This window comes from Pelmatolapia mariae, linkage group LG15 (assembly GCF_036321145.2).
Source record: "Pelmatolapia mariae isolate MD_Pm_ZW linkage group LG15, Pm_UMD_F_2, whole genome shotgun sequence".
Taxonomy (NCBI): Eukaryota; Metazoa; Chordata; class Actinopteri; order Cichliformes; family Cichlidae; genus Pelmatolapia; species Pelmatolapia mariae.
The window spans coordinates 14,431,919-14,454,129 of NC_086240.1; the positions used below are offsets into that span (position 1 = coordinate 14,431,919).

Consider the following 22,211-nt stretch of genomic DNA (forward strand, 5'->3'; position numbering starts at 1 on the left):
TTTTTCTAATTTTAGCAGTTTTACGTAAGGCGACCCATGCTTTTTATTTCATGAAAAAACTAAGACTTTGATGTTATATACAAGACAAAGAAGATTCCCTTTTTGTGCTTCACCCTGCTAGGTAGATTGCATGCACTGCAATTTTCTTTACTTAGCTCTATTTATTTATTTAAAATGTAAAAGAGGCATGAATAAATAACGTGATTATGTGACAGTTGTGATTTAGCCAAATGTTTAATTTTACTTTTTCAGGCTCAGGGCAATAAAATGTTAAAAATTAAACATACTTAAAAGAAAACAACCTACTGAAGATTTGCAGGTATTAGACTCCCTGCTCATGTTCACCCCAACAAAAGCTGCCGGTAAATTTGTTGTTACAAGGTTTCATGTTACTTATGGCAAATTTTGGCACCACTATCCCAGCGTCACAACAGAATTTAAGACTCATCAGACCAGGCAACGTTTTACTAATCTTCTATTGCCCAATATCTGTAGCCTTCCTGTCAGATCAAAGCAGTCTGGCCATTCTTCTCCGACCTCTGGCATCAACAAGGCATTTTCACCCAGACAACTACCCCTCACTACATATTTTCTCTTTTTAAGACCTTTTTCTCTAAACTCTAGGGAGCTCAGACCAGCCCATCTGGCACCAACAAACATGTCACGGTCAAAGTCACTTAAATCACCTTTGTCTGCTTGCCTAAATGCCCTGAGTTGCTGCTTTGTGATCAGCTAATAGATCAGCTGTGCTCAATGAAGTGCATGGTGAGTGTACAAGACCGCTCTGAAAAAGTGACCGAGAAAGAAGAAGCAACAAAGTTACAATAAAGTGAACATCCTGGCAAAGATCCCACAGATGTTAGCACATCTGGCAGTGGAAAAACTGACACACAGTGGTGACAAAATCAAAACTTTAGTCAACTATCCCTCATCAAAGAGAAACCAGAAGAAAAAAAAGTGCCAGGACTTTATTTGTTTTGACTGGCACTGCATATAAAGCACCAGGACATGAGCACAAGGTAATTAATGCTACGCAGAAGAAGGCTGGCCTGCATTGGTAAAAAAGAACACTAACAATGTGTAGTCAGACAGTGTTATGGTTTGTAAAGTTTTCCAGTTATACAAAGCTCGACCTTCAAGTGTCAGTAGTCACTGTGCTTCAAACACTGACTGATGTAACTGCTGCAATGCGCCTACTCTACCATTCAGGCTGGCTTGCTTTATCAAAATGCATCACTGATTATGTGAATCTGGGAATATGTGATAGTAACCGGAGAAGCAACCGCTGCAATGATGTTTTTAAAAAGGCAAACGAACACTAATCTTATTTTAGATCTGCTCCATTCTTTTCCGAGCTTGCCTGAATACTACACTACTACTATTCCCAGCCTCCCACGTCCAACCCCCTGCATTGTACAACGCCTAATTGTCAGAGTGAGGCCGCTCATTAAAAGCGACAGGACTGATGTCACTAACCACAAGCCTTGAGACCACAGCGCCCTATCGGAGCGGCTAAATGCGAAGCTGAGGAAAAGCCATTACTGCTGTGATCCCACGCTCTAGCATCATGGCGAACAAATGGATGACCTCAGTTTTCCTTCCACTCACCATCCTTTTATATCTCATGACTGTTGCCACAGACACAGAAAATGAAAACACCTCCATTATTAATTACGAACAAAATATTTTTTTAAAGCTCGCTCACTACTAAAGTGAGGAGACGTGCACTGCACTGACAGTAGGAGAATTCTTCTTACAGCTTGTAAGTCAGGTCAAACCCACAGGCTTCTTACAATCTTATGATGTTGTAGTCATCAAAACTTTGATTCTTCAGGTTTTATCCTTAAAGGGTAAAGGAGATAAGGGGAGACTGCAAAAAGATTGCAGCTCCATTCCCAGCAGGCTACATATGCACCAGCTGCATCCACATGCTATAGCATTGAAGTTTTTCTGATGTGCCAGTGTGAGTCTACCTCTGCATGAGTTCATCCCTCAATGCTAGAACTTCACTTCACCTACATACAGTAACTTAACAATAAATTTCACTGCTCAGCTTTTCTATTATCATCTTTCTTTCTTTACTGTCCAGCGTGATTTTAATTCATTTTTATCAAATAAATGTGTTATCATTGTGGAAAACATGGTTATCTTCACAACCATGCTGTGTAAAAAGCAATTGATGGGTAAAACTAAACCACCAACTGATGATTCCGATTAGTACACGACCCACTCTAACTCCTGAGCTACAGTCACCACAGTTGACTATAAATGAGAAAATTGGGAAGGTCATCTACTAAAGGGAACATTTGTGGTTTGATCCCTGATACTGAACCACAAATTGTGCATGTTAAATAGGAAGAACTTTGTCAGAAAAAGCATAGAAAAGCGCTTGTATGAATGGTCCAATGGGTAAATGAGGCATATTGTATAAAGAGCTTTGACTGCTCCAGAGGAGCAGAAAATCATTATATACAAACCAGTACATTTACCATTTAAATGTTACTTTCTTATTATTAGGAATTTTTTCAACAAGTAATACTGTAAAGCAGCAGATTACTTTTTAATGGCAGTGATGAGAATAAGAAGACTTTCATTTGCTGTTTTAAATTATTTGCTGTATGCATTTATTTGCAATCACTGTCTGGTTAGGTTTATTCGCCAAATTAGAGCTCAAAGCTGCCTTAGAGGTTGTTTAGTTATGCTTAGGCTCAGAAACATTTTACTTTTCTGTGGAACATCTTTCTGAGAACTTCACCTGGAACCATAACACTCTCTTCCCAGTTAAGAAGGTACATCAGCATCACTACTTTCTCAGGAGGCTGAGGCATGTTGGACTTGGGGGCTTAGTTCTGAACCTATTTTGCACCACCACACATCTATACAAGCAGATGCAAGAGAAGGGCCCGCTCTCCTCTTGAAAGACCTGACTCACCCAGAAAACACAATTTTCCCGTCCCCCCTCCCATCAGATATGAGGCTGCAGAGCAGAACCACCAGACTGAGGAACAGCCTCTGCTGTCAGATTGTTGAACTCTGGTGGTGCTCTATAGTCTGCTGCTGCCAGATAAAGGTCAAAAACATGAGAAACATCTTGTATTTGCACTATCCACTGTACTTTAAATTTTCTTATTACCTCTGAGAAAGAGGTTATGTATTTGGTAGCATTTGTGTGGGTGCGTGGCATTCTGTCTGTAAACACAATAGCTCGAGAAGTTTTGAATGAACTCTGATAAAACTTTGTAGGAGTGTAGAGTGGGATCATGTCAACAATCTATTAAAATCTGGCTTGCACCCACCGCAACTTAATAATTGACCTTAATATATAGGTCAAAAACTGAAAAAAGCCTAATTACGTAGACACTGTCATTCTTACAAGTGTGGTTTATATTGTTAACATGTAAAAAGCACTTTATAAAGATTTAAAATATCACATTAGACTTGACCTCTGACCTCTCCTAAAGGTCAGTAGATTGATCTGCCGGTCAAAGCGATAATAATGCTAGACAGAGCTATTTAAAACTGTTTTTACTGCCGTTGTTTGTATTGACAACATATTGGCATTTATTGAGTGATATACAGGAATTCTTAACATCACATGACTTTGAACCTCTGGTCTCGTCCTCAAGGTAAAATAAATTTACATAAGACTGTGCTTAAAATTAAGCTGCCTTTGTTCGTTATAGCAACATGATTTTTACTGCACTACAAACTTCTTAAAGTAAAAAGAACAAAGAAATGATATATTTTTATATATGAGAGTATACAAAAATGAATGAAGATGTACAAAATACGTAACTGCCCCATTAAAATTAAATGTTGCCCAGAGAGTGAGCTGCTTTGGCAGAGGTTTGAGCTTCTGGAGTGCTTCTTGTTTATTCTTTATTTTCTTATTTATTCCAAATGACACTGTGAATAAGCTCAAGCTGTATGTTCCTAGTTTGTGTACATGTTGCTCTTTCATGTTCTCATTCTTGTTGCCTTTTAATTGCACCCAATTACAATTTTGCTTCGACTCGTGCAAATATATGTGTTGGAATGACAATAAAAATCTTCCAGCTGAAGTACACTGGTAGTCATTACTAATTGCACTGACTGCCACTACAAAAGGGCAGTTTGTGTCCACGCACATGAACATAATACACATTGTCTAATTTTTTGTTGCTTTGCCATGATACTGAGCTGGTAATGTGTGTGTTTGTGTGCGTATGTGTGTGTACAGATGAAACAGCATCTCTGATAAGCCGGTTCTGCTGAGAAACTCGATCTTGTTGAAATCACTGACAGCACTCTGCTTACATGCCCTCCTCATCACCACAAACCTGGGCTCAATTTACTTTTTCCAATTCAACTGTCCATCCCAGTTTTCACTTCCTCTTCAGCTCGTATGTCACTTTCTCTGCATGCGTCAGTGTTTCTACATTGATCTCAGTCTAATTTCTAGCATGTGTCAAATACAATGCCATTGCTGTAGACATGGTGACATTAATTCAGTCAGAACAGTTCATTCAACCAGAATTTGTGCATATTTATCAGTGATTGTGGAAGGCTGAAAACATGCTTCAAGAATTCCTGTTAATGCTGTTTTCTGTCTTAAATATTACTGAGCTGACTGTCTTAATTAGTAACACACTGAAAACTGTTACCAAAAATGTTACTAGCCCTGCGAGAGACAAGTGGATTGCTCAGTTATGAATTCAACCCTTCCTTTTCTCTTGAAATTGAATAGCTTTGAAGCCACCTAAGAGAATGTTATCTAGTTAATTCAGTAAAGTCTTATTTTGTTGTCAAGCTGGACTCTGATAAAACTGCTCTTCGTTCCCTAGTTTCTGCTGCTGGAAACCAGATGGTGCAGAAATAATTGACCACACACTTGTCAAGTAAAGGGCTTCACAACTCTTTAAAAATAGATGCTCTTGTGCTAAGAGATAGCACTCACGCCTCAAGTGAAAACTTTCTTTTCGCTGAAATGCAGTTTTTTTGTTCTCCTTCTTTGCAACAACAGAAATTCTTCTCTGTGTTCATTCAGTGCACATTTATCTAGATATGTTATATAACCAATGACAGGTCAGCATCTCAAATCTGAGAAAGCAATCATGTTCTTTGATAATTAAAATATATGTGTTGTGTTATTGCTACAGCGAAGCCACCATAACATACCGTAATATAGCAAATATAAACTGAATCACATGTTTCTGCTTTATACATTTGCTTAACAAGGAAAAGATCCCTGATTGAGTTCTGGGTAGGAGACATAAACCCCAGCGGAGTTGCATCAGGAAGGGCACCCGGTGTAAAAACTCTGCTAAATCAAATATGCAGAGCTACCCTCTATATGTCTGACTTGTGGAGGGTAGCTCTGCAAATGAAACTCCTTCTGCATAGGCTCCCTTGTGGATATAAGAGCAGCTTCTCTTCTAGGTATTCTCTAAGTAAGATACTGGGAGAAAGTTATCACTCAGACATATAGTGAGTGCAATATAAATCTGTTTTTTACAAGGTTAACATTTCTAGAAAATACATGGTGGATGACCGCCCCTCCATGAGTCTGGTCTGCTGGAGGTTTCTTCCTGTCTATTTTTTCCATCCCACTGTTGCCAAGTACTTGCTCATAGCGGATAAAGTGATTGTTGGGGTTTTCTCTGTATTACTGTAGGGTCTTGACCTTACAACATAAAGTTCCTTGAGGCAACTTTTCTTGGTATTTGCTGCTATATAAATAAAATTGATCTGAATTTAATTGAATTTCTCGAGGCAAACCTTGCAAACAACCCATATTTGTTCATTAACTTCATTATTCAACATGCTAACTGAGACTTATAGTCTAAGAAGTAGCGCTTGGGTTTCTTGCCAATTCTCTGACCATTGCTGGGTCTGAACATGTTGTGAATTTGCTGAAACAACCACTCCTGGGAACATAGTGGCATTGTGTTGACACACAACTGATGTACTCACACTTGTTGATTATCTGTTAATCAAGTGCATTTGATCAGCAGCATCTAGAAGCTACTAACCCTCCTAAATTCTGTGAAAACAGTAAAAGTATACAAACTGTCTTTTTTACACTGCTGTTACTATACAGTTGTTATTAAAGAAAATTATGTCTCTGTGTTGACCTACACTTCTTTAAACCGGTAGTTTTATAATTCATTCATAGAAAACCAGTATGAATAAATAATGTAATGCACACTCACAATCACACTCAAAACAAAGTCTTAGGATTATCTTCTACACAGTAATTTGCACCTATACATTTTATTTCCTTTGTTTTTATTGCTCAAATTTCCACTTTTACCGTCCCTCCAGCTCTATACCAGCAAAGAAAATATTCTGCTAAGGTCATCATTTATTCAGTATACCGAGAGTTGGGAAAGCTCCTCCCTGGAGCAACGCTGAATCTTAAAAACCGGTGAAGTTTATTATCTATTTTTAGCATCAGCAGTATTCCAGCTTGTGTCTGCTCCTCTGGAAACTGCTTCTACTCTACTCAATACTGGTGGTCAAGTGTTCAAGTGAAGCAGCACTGAAATGTGATCTCCAGAGGTGGATCACAGTGAATCCTTCAACTTATGTTTTAAGAGTCTTTTATGCTCAGGTGACTTACAGTATATGAACGTAGTATAGCGTATATTAGTTTAAAAACCTCACCCTGACAGTGATACGTTCCACTCTCATATAACAAATAGGCCTTACTTGAATACTGGCTTCCCAAACATGATTATCTATGAGCAGTAGGAAGTGGCTTGGATGTAAACTCACTGAGGTCTCCTCCTGCTCACTTTGATGAACCACAATATGCCAGCAAATTCATAGGACTGGTCAGGCTGACCAGAATTTTAGCTGAGACTGAATACAGCTGCCATTTCAGCAAACTATGAATCATATTAACTGACAGGAAAGATGAGAGTAGTGTGATTTTATTTATAAAAGCAAATGCTCACAAACTGAGGAGGCTAGTAGATAAATATATCAGAATTTAAGGAAGACGTTGGAGTTTGTTCACCTGCACTTCTGCTAATGACCAGTATGAACTCCTCTGACTGCAAGGAAAAGTCAGAATGCCTATAAAAGTGGATGGCCCGATTGGTTTATATCCTCAGTCACAAGTTTCACATCTTCTTCAATAAACCATGATGTTCCTTTTGAAAACTATGGTGTGAACAGAATGCTTTATAGCCTGGGTCCCACGTGGTTGACAAGTTGCTGCTGTCTGAGCTTGCAGTGTCCTCACATTCTCACTCTGACCTCCTCTAGCTTGTGATGTCTATAAAACATGTCGACAGCCAAACTGCCAAACTCGAGGCTTCAACACAGTCATCCGCAAGAACGGGCGTCAGCGGTTGCTGCCATACTTTAAGTGTAGTTTGTAGAAAGTGTCAATAATATGGGGTCATTCTGGGGTTTTATCAGTAAGGAAAACACAGAAAACACAGACATCTGAACAGTAAGTACAAATTCTGAAAAAACACTTAGAATCATAGGAAATTACTGGAAGCTGTTGCAAAATGAATCTGCTAATACCCTTCCGTTATTTGCATGCTAATTACAGTGCTTTGTCTGCATGGTTCAAATCTCTTGACATCTTGCTTGAAAACTTAAATTGTTATATCTGCAGGGCCAAAACTAAACTCTGTGGTGATGTGCAGTGCATGCAGGACTCTCTGTTCTTTGCTCTGCTTGTGTCTAACTAGTCAGGGGGAAGCCCTGGCGTTCTGCAGCTAAAAGCCCCACCATATAATGAATAATGAATTCCCCATCCAGTCTATCCGAATACTAGTTCAAAGGCATCTATCGTTATGCATGGACCGGCATCGAGCCACACAGCTCTATGCTAATGGCCCTTAACTCTAGGGGCTGGACAGAGCCTACTGAGCCATGCAAATGTTTTACTGCTAAGGTTGAAGAAGACAACGATGGGGAGGATGTGATGAGGACCCAGGGGCTGGGGAAAAAATGTACGCCTGGCCACCAGCAGCACACAACACTGCAACATTTTCACACAGGCACACATTCACACAGACTCAGAAACTACTGTAAGTGCAATTCATCCCATAGAAAGCTTGATCGTGTTATTGATGCTGAGTGACACTAACTACCTCCCCAGCACTCCGAGACTGAGATGTGAGAATTGGGAGAGGTTGTCATAAGAAATCACATTTCAGCCTCACCACTTAGTCGATACCAGTTATATGCAGAGTCAAAGATATTTTGGGATTCATTTGTCTGGTGTTCTTCTTTTTAGTCTTACTAGTCTATCATGATATAAAAAAACAATGCTGCTTCTGCAGGGACTTTACACATAAAGCGTGTGTTTGTGTGTGTGGGGGTCTGTGTGTGTGTGTGTGTGTTTGTGGGTGTGCCTGTGTGACTAGGCTAAGTTTGTACAGTCATTTCAGCATTTTCCTGATTAGACTGAAAACAAAAGCCCCTGTTATCAGGGAAGGAAGCAGCACTCTGCTTGTGAGCCATCAAACAAAGAACATTTTTCTCTGTTAAAATCAGCAGCTTAAAATGAGAAAAAAACTGAAAGCCTGATGTAAAACCTCCTCTGGGAAGGTACTGTATATATTTGAGAGTGCTTTCCTGTTTGTTTTTCATTTTTCATTCCTTGGCTTTATCCCTTACCTCTGTTCTGTCTCTTTGGCTTCTGCTCTGTGTGGATTTCCTACTGCACCTCGCTCTTGATCCCTTGGCCTTCATTTCTTTCTTATTTCCCCTCTCTGCTCCTTTACACGAGTCTACATTTGAATTCATTATAATGCTGGTTTCACAGTGCAATGGGAGCTTGCAGAAATAGTATTGGGAATATTTCCCAGAATTTCAAAGCAACCAAAATCAGAGACTTACCAACCAGCACCCGAGGGACTCAGGTAAATCCTTTGGGTTTTCAAAGAGACGCTCAGAGCAATGCAGCTGCTCAGAATAATGCAATTTACTAGATTTAAAGTAAAACAGTGACACTTTCTTTTACAAATGAAAGAAACCTCTAAGTCAGATAGGAAAAAGGTGGTCCCTTAAAAAGCCCTTCTAACTAAAGCAGTGGAGCATGAAATGCCCAGTTTAATTGCAACACTATTCAACACTGATTCGCCTCTCTAACCTTGACAGACCATAAGCGAACAGAAGAGGGTGATGAAAAGCCACTCGGTGAGATGCCAGTCACGTGCAGGGAAGAGCCACTCACGAATGGTAAACCTAGAGGTTAGCATTGGCACGCTGGAGCTATCCAAGTGTCTGCATGAGCATTAAGAAATGACAACAGTGGGGTCTTGGTGGCCCATTTCTATCTAAGCCTTCACATTGTTCACACTGGAAATCATCACACATCCACAACAGTCAGCCAACAAATGAAATAACTCAAATGACATTACAACACTTTCCTATTTTTGAGTTTTTTTTAGTTTATATATATATATATATATATATATATATATATATATATATATATATATATATATATATATATATATATAAATATATATATATTAAAAGCCACTCGGCTATATATATATAGATATAGATAGATAGATAGATAGATATAGCCGAGTATATGTATATACATATATATATATATGTGTGTGTGTGTGTGTGTGTGTGTGTGTGTGTGTGTGTGTGTGTGTGTGTGTGTGTGTGTGTGTGCGTGTGTGTGTGTGTGTAGTCAGATGATAACAAAGAGAGGGAAGGTAGTCAGAACTGAGGGGATCAAACTATCAGAAGGCAACATTGCAGACATAGAGGACAGTTACAAGTACCTGGGGATCCCAAAGGCAAATGGGAACCATGAAAAGGTCGCTAAAAAAGCTGCAACCACCAAGTACGTGCAGAGGGTCAGGCAAGTCCTGAGAAGTCAGCTGAACGATAAGAACAAGATCCGGGCTATCAACAGCTATGCCCTGCCCGTGATCAGGTACCCTGCTGGGATAATAAGCTGGCCAAAGGAGGAGATAGAAGCCACTGATATCAAGACAAGAAAGCTCCTGACCATGCATGGAGGGTTTCACCCCAAGTCCAGCACCCTGAGGCTGTACGCTAAGCGGAAGGAAGGGGGCCGGGGACTGGTGAGTGTCAGCACCACAGTCCAGGATGAGACAAGAAACATCCACGAATACATCAGCAAGATGGCCCCAACCGACCGCGCGCTCAGTGAATACCTCAGGCAGCAGAAACTCAAGAATGAGAAGGAAAAGGATGCACCATCATGGAAGGACAGGCCCCTCCCCTGTATGTCCGCCAGCAGATAGAGGAGGTGGCTGATATTCAGAAATCCTACCAGTGGCTGGACAAAGCTGGACTGAAAGACAGCACGAAGGCACTAATTATGGCAGCACAAGAACAAGCTCTGAGTACAAGATCCATAGAGGCTGGGGTCTATCACACCAGGCAAGACCCCAGGTGCAGGCTGTGTAAAAATGCCCCTGAGACAATCCAGCACATAACAGCAGGGTGTAAGATGCTAGCAGGCAGGGCATACATGGAACGCCATAACCAAGTGGCCGGCATAGTGTACAGGAACATCTGTGCCGAATACGGCCTGGAAGTTCCGAGGTCAAAATGGGAGACGCCCCCAAGGGTGGTGGAGAATAACCGAGCTAAGATCCTGTGGGACTTCCAGATAAAATGGTGGTGGCTAACCAATCAGACATAGTGGTGGTTAGACAAACAGAAGAAGACGGCCGTAGTGATTGATTTAGCGGTTCCCAGTGACAGCAACATCAGAAAGAAGGAACATGAGAAGTTCGAGAAATACCAAGGGCTCAGAGAAGAGCTCGAGAGGATGTGGAGGGTGAAGGTAACAGTGGTCCCCGTGGTAATCGGAGCACTAGGTGCGGTGACTCCCAAACTAGGCGAGTGGCTCCAGCAGATCCCAGGAACAACATCGGAGATCTCTGTCCAGAAGAGTGCAGTCCTGGGAACAGCTAAGATACTGCGCAGGACCCTCAAGCTCCCAGGCCTCTGGTAGAGGACCCGAGCTTGAAGGATAAACCGCCCGTAGGGACGAGGGGGGAATTCTTTACATATATATATATATATATATATATATATATATATATATATATATATATATATATATATATATACATATATATATATATATATGTATATATATATATATATATATATATATATATATATATATATATATATAAAAACACCCATCTCGCCCCAGGGTGCTGGACTTGGGGTGAAACCCTCCATGCATGGCCAGGAGCTTTCTTGTCTTTATGTCAGTGGCTTCTATCTCCTCCTTTGGCCAGCCTATTACCCCAGCAGGGTACCTGATCACGGGCAGGGCGTAGGTGTTGATAGCCCGGATCTTGTTCTTACCATTCAGCTGACTCCTCAGGACTTGCCTGACCCTCTGCAGGTACTTGGTGGTTGCAGCTTTCCTAGCGGCCTCTTCATGGTTCCCATTCGCCTGCGGGATCCCCAGGTATTTGTAACTGTCCTCTATGTCTGCAATGTTGCCTTCTGGTAGTTCAATCCCCTCAGTTCTGACTACCTTCCCTCTCTTTGTTACCATCCGACTACACTTCTCCAGTCCGAACGACATCCCGATGTCATTGCTGTATAGCCTGGTAGTGTGGATCAGTGAATCGATGTCTCGTTCACTCTTGGCATACAGCTTGATGTCATCCATGTACAGGAGGTGGCTGACAACCGCTCTGTTCCGTAGTCGGTATCCGTAGCCAGTCTTGTCAATTATCTCACTGAGGGGGTTCAGGCCTATGCAGAACAGCAGTGGGGACAGAGCATCTCCTTGGTAGATCCCGCACTTGATGGTGACTTGTGCTATGGGCTTGGAGTTGGCCTCTAGTGTTGTGCGCCACATCCCCATTGAGTTCCTGATGAAGGCTCTTAGGGTCCTGTTGATCTTGTACAATTCTAGGCATTCCAGTATCCAGCTGTGGGGCATTGAGTCATAGGCCTTCTTGTAATCAATCCAGGCAGTGCACAGGTTGGTCAGTCTGGTCTTGCAGTCTCGGCTCACTGTCCTGTCTACCAGTAGCTGGTGTTTTGCGCCTCTGGTATTCTTGCCAATCCCTTTCTGTGCCCCGCTCATGTATTGACCCATGTGCCTGTTCATCTTAGCCGATATGATGCCTGACAGGAGCTTCCATGTAGTACTGAGGCAGGTTATTGGTCGGTAGTTGGATGAGACCGGTCCCTTCTGGGGGTCCTTGAGGATCAGGACCGTCCGGCCTTCGGTTAGCCATTCCGGGTGTCTCTCGTTAACTAGCATATATATATATATATATATATATATATATATATATATATATATATATATACATATATATATATATATATATATCTATATATCTATATCTATATAGATATATTAGGGGTGCAACAATACTCGTATCGATATTGAACCGTTCGATACAGTGCTTTCGGTTCGGTACGCATATGTATCGAACAATACAAATATTTTAATTTATTTTATCAACTTTTCTTCTGACGATGCTGTCTGTGTTGAGAGCTCAGTGGATCTGCGTTCGACTACTCCGCCTAGGCTGCACTGTCGAGCGCAGATCCACTGAGTGCAGCGCAAGCTAGCGAGACAGAAGTTAAGCTCATTGCAACATGGCAAATTGAACCTCCCCCACCCTAATTCAGATCTGGCGTTTGGAACTATCTTGGTTTTCATGTGAAGTACGACCCTGAAGGTAAGCGCGTCATGGACAAAAGTAAAACAGTATGTCGGATGTGCCACGCAATGCTCAATTACATTGGTGGGAACTAGTGCGTTAGCGCACTTAGCTTGTTAACGTGTTGACGCTGTCCAGCCCCACGCACTGGGCGATCCGCGGTAGCTCGTTAACGGAGATTTGCCGTGTTGTGGCGTTAACGTCACTTCAACGAGATTAACGCTGACAGCACTAGTGGGAACACAACGAATATGACTGCACATTTACTCTGACATCATCCAAGTGCAAAGACAAGTGGAAGCAGACAAAAACAACAAGCAGGCATGCTACAAACTTTACCCGAGCCATTTAGACAGCCGTTAGCACATGATTCTCCTTATGGGGACTTGATATGTTTAATATGCTGCTGAGAATATACCCCCATATTTTGGAAAGAGCCATTTCTCTGTAATAAACTCTCTTTTTCCAAAGATGAGTGTTTTCTCGATCAGATAGATTTATTACTTTGTTGTTTCAGCAACATTAAATTTAAAAACTGTACTTTTGAGTTAAAATATATATTTATAATTTTAATAAATGACAAATTAAAAAAGAATGAACATTTTTTTGTATCGAAAAAATATCGAACCGTGACACCAAAGTATCGAACCGAACCGAACCGTGAATTTTGTGTATCGTTGCACCCCTAATATATATATATATATATGTAGTGTATTTTGTGTGTTTGCTCAATAAATCGCTGCACCCTTTTGCCATTGTCCTAGCAAAATATAAATAAATGAAGGGTGGCTCAAGACTTTTGCACAGTATTCAGTATTTACAGTATAACTGTACTTTTTGATGTACATTTGCATTGCTAACAGTTTTCCTCTAAGGCATCTCCATTTACAGTATTCAACTGCATTCTTAAAGGAAGTGGTATTACTGAACAATGCATCCTCTATTTTTAGAGCAGTTTCTTACGCTCTGTGCATGTACATTGCTTCACTTTGTATTCACCTTTTATTTGCACTCTGTATGCTGGTATAGAGTCAAGCACTTTGAAAACCCTGGTGTAGAGAAAAGATGGACAAAGTACAAAAAAGGGCAAAATTTCTATCTATGTCATTCGACATTCATTTGGCATCTTTTGGGGGATAAAGTTCTTACTCACAAACACAGCAGGCTTGTACACTTGTACTCAGTACAGTGAGAATAATTTAGCTGAATCACTTAATTCAAATAAAGCCTAGCATCCTTAAAATGTGCCAGACTTTGTCTGAATTAAATAAAGATTTTGTTAAACAGCTGTCAATGTTTTGGATAAAACTGTTCCTAAAGATATTAACATCAAATGACTGATAAACCACACAGAGCCCTGACTTTATTCATGTAAATGTAAATTCTTACAGTGATCATTTCAGTCATTACCCACAATGTGCCTTTTTTCACCTTTTCCACCTCAATTCAATAACAGAACCTGCAGCCAGTGAAATCAACCAATTCTTAAATCTTAATAATTGCTGATTGGTCACCGTTGACACGGGTTATTGTATGACAAATCACATAAAGATACTGACCTCATTAAAGTGTGCCACCTCCTCACAGTTCTCTGCTATACGGCTGTAGAAGGACAGACCTGAAAAATAACGAGAAATTTAGTCATTAAAACCTGGTTCAGTAACACCATTGTGCCTGCTGTCATCCCACTTTGAGTGGGTGGGCTTACTGCATGGGGCACGTACAAAGCATGAGAAAGAGCAGTCAGTTGGTGTTTACTTAAACCTGCATTAATTATGAAATAATTTAGTTTTAAGACTTTATCCAAAGTAGCAAGCAGGTAAGTGATTATTGAAGCTCTGTGCACTGTGATGTGGGTTTTTTTTTTTGCAGCCACAGGACTTGGAGTTGACCATGAACTCCCCTGTATACCAAAGTATCCTAGAGTCAAATGTTTTAAATATGTAAAGCTTTTCCTGTGTTGGAGACACAACAGGACAATGATCCAGCAGCAAATCTACAGCAGAATGGCTGAAAAAGAAAATAATCAAGATATAATCTAAACCTGGACCTTAGGAGACCTCTGCACAAACAAACCCAAACTCAATGACCTGAAGCAGCATTGTAAAGAAAAGTGGGAAAACATTCCTTCTCAACAACGTGAAAGACTGATAGTCATACAGAAAAAAACAATTTCAAGTTATAATTGCTAAAGGTGGTTCTACAAGCGACTTAATTCAATAAGGGTGCACTTGGCCTTGTCAGATGCAGGTTAGCAACCTGAATCCATCAGTTCACTGAGACGTTTATTAAAGTGAAAATGGGGTGACATAAAATCAGCCTACTCATCTCATAAAGAGCTGCGGAAAGACAAATGATACTTTAAGTACCTGACAAATGTAAATATGAAACAGCTGCATGGAATCACCAGAGGCAGAAAAGAAATGCAGACAATTAAATGACTACAGTGTGACTCACTGTGCGACTGCAGAAGAATGTAAAGAATATAAATTAAAATCATATTTTTCCATTATTAGAGCTAAAAGTATGTGCGTCAGCCAATGAAAGCTGTTGTCTACTCAGAGTTTATATTGGGAAAGGAACCTTTCATTGAACAGTAACCTGACTCACTCATGCGTCCTGGTTGTTGTGCTCACCTGGTTGCTTTGTGATGCTTATGAATGGTCCTGCACCACAGTGTGCATTCTGCTTTGTTCTGATAGTTTGCTTTGTGCATCTGAGCCTTTATGAAGCTCTGTTGATGTCTATTTGTGTGCTTGTGGGCACATCAGCTGCCATACACAGGGAGACACACAAACGCATACAGACACCTACAATGTTAATTACAGTCCCTGTCAGTTTGGCTGTAATAATGAGGGTAAATGGAGTAAATACATTCTGCCAGGCTCAGATATTTTAGATATTATAAGTGCAGAAAGTATCTTTTCACACATTCAAAAGCACAAAACCTTCAGGTTTTAAAGATGTCATGCTTGACGTAAGCTTATCGTTATAATTTTACCAATGCACAAATAGGACTCTAGTTTATAATCCCACTTCCAAGTGTTCCTGTCTCTCTTTGCCTTCACTCCTACACTCTCTTGAACCTTATAAATCCCCCAAACCTTTGAATTTTATTTTAGAAAATAAACACCACTTCAGTGTCGGAGAGGGAGAGAGACAATATTCCTCCTACATTATTGAAAAGAGCGGCACTGCTGTCATACCAGTGTTTTCATCCAACTAGATGTGGGCTTAGAAAAGCAGACCATGTGACACTTATGTAAGGTGCTCCACACCAAACTAAAACAACATTCTGCTAATCAGCGCGGCTTTTGGCTTTGATGAAACAGTCAAAGATAAAGAGTTAAAGAGCTGCTATGAAGGACCTGAGCTGTAAGAAAGAACAGAAAGTCATTTTTTGTTATCTCAAGCAGATAGATGAAAATTAAAAGAGTGAAAGCTGGAGAACACTGTGTAAGTCTGAAACTCACATGAATGAAGAGGGCACAGAGGTGCATTTAAGGCTTTCTTAAGTTTTTGCAAGAATGTGGTTAAAGCAGAAAACTCGAGTGTTGAGTAGAAACATGGAAACATTTGTTTTTTTAATGTATTTTAGTCTCTGCAGCTCTGTACTGAGATTTAATTTTACCTTATCTCCCGGTGCATTAGGGGGCAGTACGTGGCATTACAAGCTGAATAGGTGCCCTAATTTAAAAAGTAAACATACCAAGTGTCTGTTTGTAGAATAAAGTGCTACACAGAGGAAAGGAATTTTAAAAATATCCGCAGGATACAAGAAATTGCCCCAAGCTCTGTTCCTGTCCTGTGAATCAGGAAGACTCTGAGTAATAAAAAGAACAAACAAACTGTCCAAGCGGCTGTGTTAAGTGCCTAGAGGTTAAAGAGAGGTTTGATAAGTGCCAACGTAGAGGAAGACAGCCTGGGTGAATGAACTGAAAATTAATATTGTAAAGCACAGAGATAAGGTTTCATTAATTCTTGCATGGAGTATGGCTCTGTATTGCTGCAGGCTACTCAGAAGAAGAGCAACAACAGCCGAAGTGCAGCTCTCTGATAAAGCCAAGAGCTGCCGATAACATAACCAGAATTCATCAACGACTTGTCGGGAAATCAATTACATTTTGAAGATGCTCCTTTGAAGGGACTTGACTTGATTTATTGTTTCTGACAGCAAATAATAACAACCAGATAAAGTTAGATCAGAGATAGAACATCACGTCCCATTTAATCCATTTTTATTAGCTGTCTTTATTGCACTGGCTTGAAGCTTTTTTTATTACACCTTTTCCCCCTTTCAGAGATATCATGTTGATTTAGCTTCGGGGTGGTTATAGGACTCTTCTAACTTACAAAAATTAAGCATCTGATGATGACAAAATACCTCAAAAATAGAGACCTTAAAAGACCAGCAAAGGGTTGACAAAAATATATCTGATATTTTACATATTCATTTACATATTCATACTTATACTCATACACTTCCTTGATGCTAGATAACAAGCAGAAAGCTGGGGTACAAAGAAATGCCAGAATGACTGAATGAGTTTCTTACACCAGACACCCTAAAAACAGAGATAAACTGAAGCTGTTCTGTAATTAAAAATGGCCCCAAACTCCTCCTGAACTTAGTGCAGGTCTGATACACAGCTACACAAAGCAACAAAGCACTTATTTCCCTGGCAGACCTCTTCCTCTCCAGACAGGAAGCATTTTAAACTCTAAGTGCTCAGGAAACTCCACTGACAGCCTAAACCAAAAACCCACAGCGCCGAAGGATATGTGGGGATGCAAAGCTGATTAAGACACTGTGATTAACACACAAATTTGGGAAGTATTTAAAAAATTATTATTTAGCTCAAATAAATGAATAATTAAACTTAAATGCACTGGAAGAATGGAGAAGAAATTGTGAGACTGAGAAAAAATGAAAAGATTAAAAAATGGAAATGAAATTTCCCCTCCAGTAGCTGAGTGACTATTAATAAATATGCTTGAACTCTTTAACTGGATAATTTTGAATATGCAATTATTCAGCTTTTGGATGAAACTGATTCACTAAATGTTGGGCTTGATGTTCGACCATACCTGCAGCCACCCTCTTTCACCTTTCCTGTGACTCTGCTATTCCTTCATATCTGTTTACTTCAACAAACTCATGCTAGAGGATCACAAAGGAAATTCCTACTCAGGTCATGGACTGTATTGGGTAGCAGAATAGATGTAAGATCCTAGTGCAGGTAAAATTCATTTACATACCTTTTATGTGGTATTTCTTATATACGTAAGATTGGCTGTGTTTCTGCTCATTCTTTTGTTTTTTCATTTTTTTACTAGAAAACCCTCAGAGCTCACACAGAGTTTTGAATGAATGAAAATCAGCAAAAGCCAATTGCTGACCTCAAACCAAGTTTTTAGCCTTAACATCAACATTAAGTAGATCCAGTATAAAGGCTAGTTTTCTTAATGGCTGAGCCTCATAATTTGACTTGTGAGTTTTTGACATCTCTACATCATCAGTGTGATTTGAAAAAAAAACAACAACCCCTCACCACCTTATATGCATTTGATTGTTTAAGATTAAAAAAAAGAAGAAGCTAGAACTGAAATTTTTTTCAGTTTTAAAAGTCATAATAATTTCTGATATTTAACTGCTTTTTTATTTGTCAGAAGGTTCAATAATTACTCAAGTTTAAAAAAAAAACCCTCAGAAATTTCTGGGGTTAATTTATGTCTCTAAAACATACAAATAAACACAGATACACACAAAATTTTCTTGAACTTTTTAAAAAATTATACATGGATGAAGTGGAGCTACACTGCTGACAGATGGACTTTTGAGGAAAGAGCGGACGATCCAGTCACTGACTGTGAAGGCACTGTTCATATACTATCCAGACCCTGGTGCAATCACTGCAGCACAGACCACTGCACTAGAAGTTATCATTTTTTCCCCCCAACATACACACACACACACACACACTGAGAGGAAAGGAGGCAGCACTGCTCTTGTAACATCTTCTCCAATTGTGATGCTGCATTGATTTCAACAGGGACAGAGCACCTGTCAGTGAACTAATCACTGTCCAGGGTGCTGAAAAACACACCGCTCCTCCTTCCTGTCTCAGTTTCTTTCACATTATTTTGCTCACACACCCAGCACACGGAAAGCAAACGATAAGCACGTGAAACACATGAATAAATCAACTAAAACCTTTTTTCCAAAACTCATTTCGTCTTCTCATCTCCTCTGAGAGAGAGTGCAAGGTCGTGGCTACAATTCTGACTCCTAGATTTGAGTGAATTGGTTATTACCCCAAAGATCTTACACGGAACATTCCCAAAACTCCATCTTTAGCCACATCTTTAGCAATCGATGCCATCAGCTTAGTCAACACTGGCCTCTTACCCACATTGTTCTAGTAAGTTGAAAGAAAGTAAATAAAATAACTGACAATCAGTGACGGGAAAGATTGGTGTTTTTTCCTCTTTTATGATGCACTTAAAAAATAGAAGAGATAAAAGCTTTGAATTTACATTCACCATTCTTGGCAGAAATTGTATTAATTTTTTGTAGTACTTTACATGATGTATATAACATATAAAGGAAAAAAGACAGAATTTAATTTATCAGTATTTTACCATATTAACGAATATAATGAAATAAAACGTAAGGCTTGGATACTCGATCTCTCTTTGTGATATAGACCAGTTATTCTGTTTTGCCTGCAACTAAACTCTTTTTCTCGCTCTTCCAACTTTTTTATGCAGCGGCTGACTGGCTCTCATCACATTGTGTAACGAAACGCAAATCAGGGCACAGCACACAGCGCGATTCGGTTTCCAAACACACACGGCTTCAACATACAGAAGAATAATATATATATATATATATATATATATATATATATATATATATATATATATATATATATATACATATATATATATCCTTACCCCTGAATGTAACTTTGGCGATCTTGTCACCTTTCCCTCGCAGGTGAGCGACCGTCTTCAGGTGAACCATTAAAGCCATCATTAGTCCAGTCTGGTGGGGGCGGGAGTAATTTTACTCCACACAGATAAAACTTGAATCAATTTGGTGCAATCTGCGTTTAATGATGTCTTGGTGAGCCTTTCTTTGCGGGCTGGAGTCGGTGGACCCAAAAATCGCTTTCTATCCGGGCAACATGAATACTTTAGGTGCGTTTCTTTAAAAGAAACAAACAAACAAACAAAATAATCCAAAAACCAAAAATGAATTAATCACAGGCTTCAGTTAACATTTCCTCCTACTCCGTGCTCCGTGGCTGCTGGATCTATCGCACATCTCTGAGCTGGCTCTTGGTTTTACTCTGCTCGTTGCGCAGGAAGGGCGGGGGTGGGCTTCAACTACAGAGAGATGATGCTCTAATTGCGGGGGGACAAAACAAAACAAAAAAACGCAGACCAGGCTTAGGATTCGGAGGAAAACCCTACGGCTGTTTGAGAGACATTTTTAATAAAAACGCTTAGCCATGAATCTAGACCTACTGTACTTCATGCATTTTACTTTGAAATAAAAAGATAATCTTGTTACAATAAACTTTGCACGGTACAAACGGTTTGCTGCCACGCCCACATTATACTGCAACTCCCCGATCCCTTTAGTATAGCTGTGGGTCAACATGGCGAACAGGTGAGGTGAACATTGTCCTTTTCTGACCTTTGGCCAACAGTTCCTGCTGAAGAGGCGTCAGGACAGCCGCAAACAACAGAAACATGTTGACTTACCTACCACCAGCTTCAAATCTACTCCAGCACACTCACCTGCCACTTTATTAAGTACTGCTCCTTTGGCGTAAACACGATAAAAGCATGGCTCTGTCCTGCCCTGTATCAGAGGTTCAGGTGATGGTGTAATGTCTCTGTGATATTTAGCTTTTTGGGCCATTGAGTGCCACAAGAGCATTGCTTAATCTCCACAGCCTACCTGAGTATTGCTGCTGACCATGTCCATCTGTTTATGACCACAGTGTACCCACCATCTGATGGCTGCTTCCAGTACGATAATAGACCATATTACAAAGTTCAACTCACCTTAAACTTTTTTCTTGAGCATGACAGTGATTTCACTATACTCATGACCTCCACAGTCACAAGAGCTCAATCCAATAGCACATTTTTGAGAGGTGGTAGATTGGGGCATGGAGCTGACAAATCTGCAGTAACTGTGTGATGCTAGCATGCCAATATGGACCTAAATCTCAGAGGAATGTTTTTTAGCAGCTTGTTGGATCTATGTCAGGAAGAATTACGGCAAAAAAGGGTCCAAGCCAGTACTAACAAGGTGTACCCAATGAAGTGGAATATGAGTATATATGTATTTGGTACGAGAAATGAAAAGGCAGTAGGTTGCTTTGGGCTCCTCTTTTTGGATTTGAAAAATAGCTATCATTCAGTAGTAATGGGTATCACTGTAAAGATACCAAGAGTACAACTGTGTGAAAACCTTTGTTTTGATGCAGTGTTCAGATGTGTAAGTCTGCAAACAACAGCAGAGGAGCTCTACATCTGCTCGCTCATGCAGTGTTCCTCACAGCATGAAACCAAAACTTTAGAGCTGTGAGTTTCTTCAGGAATGCCACTGTTTTCTGGTTGCAAAGGCAGCAGCAGGAGTTCCTGTGACAGCATTGTGATGCTTCTGGTCCTTAACATCCCAGGAGCAGTGCTCAGCACTCTGAGTTTTTGACAACTTCTGTCAGAGGAGAGTCAAATATTCTGCTAAGAATGGATTCCAAACAAATACACATATGCTGTGTTATAAACTGAGAAAACAGCATCATAGTCTAAACTGATTTAAACGAGGTATAAAAGATGACTACAACACCCAGTTTTAGGGAGTATCTATGAGCACCTTCAAAAAAATTATGGAAAACACAGGCAACAGCAGACTGAAATGAACAATCCCCTAATTTATCATCTTTGTACAAAGAAAAATAAAGATTCCAAAAGAAGACACACCAGCCAACATGCCATCCTTTATTCTGTAATAAAACACAAATCAGTTGTGTTTTAAATAAAGTTAGATATGAAAGAATTCAGTTTAGAGCATAATGCAATAAATGACAAAAAGGATCAACAAAGTAAAGACACAATAATGATAGAACTGGGACACACACTATACTTTAACACCTACTGATATAAACCCTACTAGACAGTGAGTCTATGTGGATACAATGAATCTGGTGAGATGGCCAGGTATTGTATCACAAACAAACAAAAACTTGTCTCTTCACTTGAGGTAATCGGGAGTACCTGGCATAAACAGCCTCAGGCATGTGTATAACAAGAGAAAACACCTTTCTACCACATAGGCTGAAGTACAGTCTCTCTCTGGTGTGAATGAGGGACAGTCTGTAAGTATCTTTTGTTTAAATTATGTATTGCGGTTTGCACTGACTCATGTATGAGAGAGATAGAGAGATGAGTAATAAAGTAACTAATACTGAAAAAAACCCAATTTAATCTGTGCAAATGATCCAAAGCCGGCAGCGCTGCAGACATCAAAGCTGCTTCTTGTTA

General features: G+C 40.0%; 1 protein-coding gene across 9 annotated transcripts in view; it reads right to left on the reverse strand.

Moving 5' to 3' along the window:
* The window catches only part of otofa (otoferlin a), an 88,071-nt gene extending 68,117 nt beyond the window's left edge, over positions 1-19,954 (reverse strand). For all 9 annotated transcript variants that reach the window (XM_063494602.1, XM_063494607.1, XM_063494600.1 and 6 more), the window contains exons 1-2: positions 19,605-19,954; positions 14,207-14,265 (exon numbers count right to left, since the gene is read on the reverse strand). In XM_063494602.1, the coding sequence (XP_063350672.1) occupies positions 14,207-14,265; positions 19,605-19,686 (141 nt within the window). In that variant the 5' untranslated portion in view covers positions 19,687-19,954. The remainder of the gene's footprint in view (positions 1-14,206; positions 14,266-19,604) is intronic.
* Positions 19,955-22,211: the final 2,257 nt, after the last annotated feature.